The sequence below is a fragment of the Scyliorhinus torazame genome, chromosome 9, assembly GCF_047496885.1.
Source record: "Scyliorhinus torazame isolate Kashiwa2021f chromosome 9, sScyTor2.1, whole genome shotgun sequence".
In the NCBI taxonomy this organism is placed as follows: Eukaryota; Metazoa; Chordata; class Chondrichthyes; order Carcharhiniformes; family Scyliorhinidae; genus Scyliorhinus; species Scyliorhinus torazame.
In genome coordinates, this window is record NC_092715.1 from 2,730,525 (window position 1) to 2,736,541 (window position 6,017).

The 6,017-nt window shown below is 46.1% G+C and overlaps 1 protein-coding gene across 4 annotated transcripts in view; it reads left to right on the forward strand.

The window, feature by feature from the left end:
• Positions 1–4,875, forward strand: part of LOC140429045 (nipped-B-like protein) — an 817,118-nt gene extending 812,243 nt beyond the window's left edge. For all 4 annotated transcript variants that reach the window (XM_072515574.1, XM_072515576.1, XM_072515575.1 and 1 more), the window contains one exon: positions 3,868–4,875. In XM_072515574.1, coding sequence (XP_072371675.1) covers positions 3,868–4,233 — 366 coding nt within the window. In that variant the 3' untranslated portion in view covers positions 4,234–4,875. The remainder of the gene's footprint in view (positions 1–3,867) is intronic.
• The last annotated feature ends 1,142 nt before the right edge of the window (positions 4,876–6,017 follow it).

Below are 6,017 nucleotides of genomic sequence, written 5' to 3' on the forward strand. Positions count from 1 at the left end.
CCACACCTGGGGTATTGTGGACAGTGTTGGTGAGACCACACCTGGAGTATTGTAGACCGTGTTGGTGAGACCACACCTGGAGTATTGTAGACCGTGTTGGTGAGGCCACACCTGGAGTATTGTGGACAGTGTTGGTGAGATCACACCTGGAGTAATGTAGACAGTCTTGGTCAGACCACACCTGGAGTATTGTAGACAGTATTGGTGAGACCACACCTGGAGTATTGTGAAGTGTTGGTGAGATCACACCTGGGGTATTGCAGACAGTCTTGGTCAGACCACACCTGGAGTATTATGAACAGTATTGGTGAGACCACACCTGGAGTATTGTAGACAGTATTGGTGAGACCACACCTGGAGTATTGTGAAGTGTTGGTGAGACCACACCTGGAGTATTGTGGACAGTGTTGGTGAGATCACACCTGGAGTAATGCAGACAGTCTTGGTCAGACCACACCTGGAGTATTGTGAACAGTGTTGGTGAGACCACACCTGGGGTATTGTGGACAGTGTTGGTGAGACCACACCTGGAGTATTGTGAACAGTGTTGGTGAGACCACACCTGGAGTATTGTAGACCGTGTTGGTGAGACCACACCTGGAGTATTGTAGACCGTATTGGTGAGACCACACCTGGAGTATTGTGAAGTGTTGGTGAGACCAAACCTGGAGTATTGTAGACAGTCTTGGTCAGACCACACCTGGAGTATTGTAGACCGTGTTGGTGAGGCCACACCTGGAGTATTGTGGACAGTGTTGGTCAGACCACACCTGGAGTATTGTGAAGTGTTGGTGAGACCAAACCTGGAGTATTGTAGACAGTCTTGGTCAGACCACACCTGGAGTATTGTAGACCGTGTTGGTGAGGCCACACCTGGAGTATTGTGAACAGTGTTGGTGAGATCACACCTGGAGTAATGTAGACAGTCTTGGTCAGACCACACCTGGAGTATTGTAGACAGTATTGGTGAGACCACACCTGGAGTTTTGTGAAGTGTTGGTGAGATCACACCTGGGGTATTGTAGACAGTCTTGGTCAGACCACACCTGGAGTATTGTGAAGTGTTGGTGAGACCACACCTGGAGTATTGTGAAGTGTTGGTGAGACCACACCTGGAGTATTGTAGACAGTATTGGTGAGACCACACCTGGAGTATTGTGAAGTGTTGGTGAGATCACACCTGGAGTATTGTGAACAGTGTTGGTGAGACCACACCTGGAGTATTGTGAACAGTGTTGGTGAGACCACACCTGGAGTATTGTAGACCGTGTTGGTGAGACCACACCTGGAGTATTGTGAAGTGTTGGTGAGACCACACCTGGGGTATTGTGGACAGTGTTGGTGAGACCACACCTGGAGTATTGTAGACCGTGTTGGTGAGACCACACCTGGAGTATTGTAGACCGTGTTGGTGAGGCCACACCTGGAGTATTGTGGACAGTGTTGGTGAGATCACACCTGGAGTAATGTAGACAGTCTTGGTCAGACCACACCTGGAGTATTGTAGACAGTATTGGTGAGACCACACCTGGAGTATTGTGAAGTGTTGGTGAGATCACACCTGGGGTATTGTAGACAGTCTTGGTCAGACCACACCTGGAGTATTATGAACAGTATTGGTGAGACCACACCTGGAGTATTGTAGACAGTATTGGTGAGACCACACCTGGAGTATTGTGAAGTGTTGGTGAGATCACACCTGGAGTATTGTGAACAGTGTTGGTGAGACCACACCTGGAGTATTGTGAACAGTGTTGGTGAGACCACACCTGGAGTATTGTAGACCGTGTTGGTGAGACCACACCTGGAGTATTGTGAAGTGTTGGTGAGACCACACCTGGGGTATTGTGGACAGTGTTGGTGAGACCACACCTGGAGTATTGTAGACAGTGTTGGTGAGACCACACCTGGAGTATTGTAGACCGTGTTGGTGAGGCCACACCTGGAGTATTGTGGACAGTGTTGGTGAGATCACACCTGGAGTAATGTAGACAGTCTTGGTGAGACCACACCTGGAGTATTGTGAAGTGTTGGTGAGACCACACCTGGAGTATTGTGAAGTGTTGGTGAGATCACACCTGGGGTATTGTAGACAGTCTTGGTCAGACCACACCTGGAGTATTATGAACAGTATTGGTGAGACCACACCTGGAGTATTGTAGACAGTATTGGTGAGACCACACCTGGAGTATTGTGAAGTGTTGGTGAGACCACACCTGGAGTATTGTGGACAGTGTTGGTGAGATCACACCTGGAGTAATGCAGACAGTCTTGGTCAGACCACACCTGGAGTATTGTGAAGTGTTGGTGAGATCACACCTGGGGTATTGTAGACAGTCTTGGTCAGACCACACCTGGAGTATTATGAACAGTATTGGTGAGACCACACCTGGAGTATTGTAGACAGTATTGGTGAGACCACACCTGGAGTATTGTGAAGTGTTGGTGAGACCACACCTGGAGTATTGTGAACAGTGTTGGTGAGACCACACCTGGAGTATTGTAGACCGTGTTGGTGAGACCACACCTGGGGTATTGTGGACAGTGTTGGTGAGACCACACCTGGAGTATTGTAGACAGTGTTGGTGAGACCACACCTGGAGTATTGTAGACCGTGTTGGTGAGGCCACACCTGGAGTATTGTGGACAGTGTTGGTGAGATCACACCTGGAGTAATGTAGACAGTCTTGGTGAGACCACACCTGGAGTATTGTAGACAGTATTGGTGAGACCACACCTGGAGTATTGTGAAGTGTTGGTGAGATCACACCTGGAGTATTGTGAACAGTGTTGGTGAGACCACACCTGGAGTATTGTGAACAGTGTTGGTGAGACCACACCTGGAGTATTGTAGACCGTGTTGGTGAGACCACACCTGGAGTATTGTGAAGTGTTGGTGAGACCACACCTGGGGTATTGTGGACAGTGTTGGTGAGACCACACCTGGAGTATTGTAGACAGTGTTGGTGAGACCACACCTGGAGTATTGTAGACCGTGTTGGTGAGGCCACACCTGGAGTATTGTGGACAGTGTTGGTGAGATCACACCTGGAGTATTGTAGACAGTATTGGTGAGACCACACCTGGAGTATTGTGAAGTGTTGGTGAGACCACACCTGGAGTATTGTGGACAGTGTTGGTGAGACCACACCTGGAGTATTGTGAAGTGTTGGTGAGATCACACCTGGGGTATTGTAGACAGTCTTGGTCAGACCACACCTGGAGTATTATGAACAGTATTGGTGAGACCACACCTGGAGTATTGTAGACAGTATTGGTGAGACCACACCTGGAGTATTGTGGACAGTGTTGGTCTCTTTATTTAAGGGAAGATGTAAATGTGTTGGAAACAGTTCAGAGAACGTGTACCAGGACTGGGCAGGTTGTCTTTTGAGGAAAGGTTGGGTTTGCATCGATTGGAGTTCAGAAGAATGAGAGACGACTTGATTGAAACATTTTAGATCCTGAGAGGGTGGCTGTGGAGTGGATGTATCCTCTTGTGGGAGAATCTGGACCATGGGGTCACAGTTTAAAAATAGGGGTCACTCCTTTAAGACCAAGACGAGTAGAATATTTTTCTCTTCCCCACAAGGCAGTGGAGGCAGTCTTTGAATATTTTTAAGGCTGAGTGAGAGATTCTTGATTAACGAGGAGGTGGGCCAGCGGCTACATAGTTCAGAGCAGGCTCGAGGGACCGACTCCAGTCCTAATATGTTCCTCAGATAAGGAGGTGCAAACTGTACAGTTCTGCGGTGTCACCAAGATTCAGACATGTTCACCTTTACTGTCCAGTCACCTGTATCTCTTGGAGTCTAGTACTGTCCAATGTCCATCAACTAATTGCTTCTCTTTCCAATCCTCTCCAAGGCAACCAGAAGATCTAAACGACTGTCTGATGCAGGGGATCTGGGAGCTCAAATGCACGAAGCTGTGGAAGTGATGGATGTGATTGCCATTTGTTGCCCTAAGTACAAAGACAGACCACAGATTGCCAGAGTTGTGGAAAAGACCAGCAGTGGTTTCAGCGTACATTGGATGGCCGGTTCATATAGTGGCTCTTGGACAGAGGCTAAACGCAGAGAGGGCCGCAAGCTGGTGCCTTGGGTTGACAGTATCAAAGAGTCGGACATCATTTACAAGAAAATTGCTCTGACGAGTGCAAATAAGCTGACTAACAAAGTTGTTCAGACTTTACGATCACTGTATGCAGCAAAGGAAGGATCTTCCTGCTAACACAACTAAAACTGCAGCCAAATTCACAGCAGTGAGAGGAGAATAAACTTGGGACTAAAAGACCACATTCTGACAACACTGATAAAAAGAATGGTTTCACAGTCTGCAAAACTCTACTGGGATCCAGACACAGAGACAGACGAGAAGGGGCGATTGTCAGACACCATTTTCCCGTGGGAGCTTCCTTCGCTGTTGTACAGCCAAATCTTCTCGATTGATTTTAACTCCCACTGTATTATAGTTTAACAAAACAAAAAATTGTTTATATCTTGGAAAAAGAATTCTGTTTAAAAATAAAAGTTAAGTGAATGTTGGAATTTAGTCTGTTAATGTTCTTAATAAAGTGTTCTTGGAGTTTAACCTAGCAGCGATGGCTTTCTTTAGTGTAGCAGAGGTTCCAGAGAGAAGTTATTTTACAGGATGTACAATGCCAGACTGTGCTGGATATAATTTATTCTAATGAAAGCATGCAGTATCTGTGACCAACACAGGAAATTTTATTTGATTTTTTTTTGGTTTTGTGTTTTGTAAATGTAGATTTTAAATGTATTAGGGTCACTCTGGTAAAACACAAAAGGGATCCCCAGCAAACACAAACTGGCGGAACAAATACTGCAATAAATTTTTTACCTCTCTTTGTTACCTGTCTGTTTCCAGTTGGTCGTGTTTTTCATGTCGAGTGTGGATGTGCAAAGGTTCACGTTTCCTCCGTGCTGCCCATGTTCTTTCAACAGAACCAACCTGTTGTTGCTTTCTTCAGAATCTGATTGATAGAACATTTTACCTTTGGGTCCACCTGTTGAAAATGAGGATCCAGACAAGGGAACTGGAACCGTTGCACATCTTATTTTATGATCACTGTGGATACCGACCTCTTATACGGTCATGAAGATGCTCAGTGAACCGGTACAACATGAGCGAGGCAGGAGCAGCCCCACCTAACATTCACTTTATTAAGGAATGGCGGTGAAGTTTGGTATTGAGCAGGAAAGGCCTGCATTCCTGCCCAGCTGCACCAACTCATTTGGGAAGTACATTGACAAAGATTCCTTTCAGGAACTCATTTTTGGATAGTTTGAATGCCCAGGATATCGAACCTCCCAACTCTGCATTAGTCTATCAGAATAAATCATAGCTTATTTTTGTGTAGTGGTTTGCTGAATGTATTTTGTACACCAATCTTATTGGCTTAATTACTCACCAACTTAATCTGTAACGCTGATACGAGTTTAGTATAAAGATTAAAAAATTTGGGTTAAACTCAATCTCTTTCACTAATAGAAAAATAAAATACTGGGGGGGGGGGGTGGCAGGGAGAGGGGATGGGACACACGAGCAGGACGCAGTGACGGGAAATCCTGAGCTGAAACATAAAACTCAAACTAGGACCAGTGGACAACTTGTTTTAAGATTAAAAATTGCTTTGCGAGGATGCAGTGTACTGACCAATGTTTGGACTTGGATTTATTCTGGCCTCGGCAGGCTTGTCTTTACTGTGTCCAATCAGATTGTGCGAGGTGCAGTGGCTACAAAAAGGAAGTTATTTTTTTAAAAAATCTTTGTCACAAGTCGGCTTAACACTGCAATGACGTTACTGTGAAAAGCCCCTAATCGCCACATTCTGGCGCCTGTTTGGGTACGCAGAGAATTCAGAGTGTCCATTTCACCTAACAGTCTTTTGGGAGGAAACCTCCGCACCGACAGGGACCCAAGCTGGGAATTGAACCTGGAGCTGTGAAGTCAGCGTGCTGCCCATACACACACTACCAGGTTATAGACAAGAA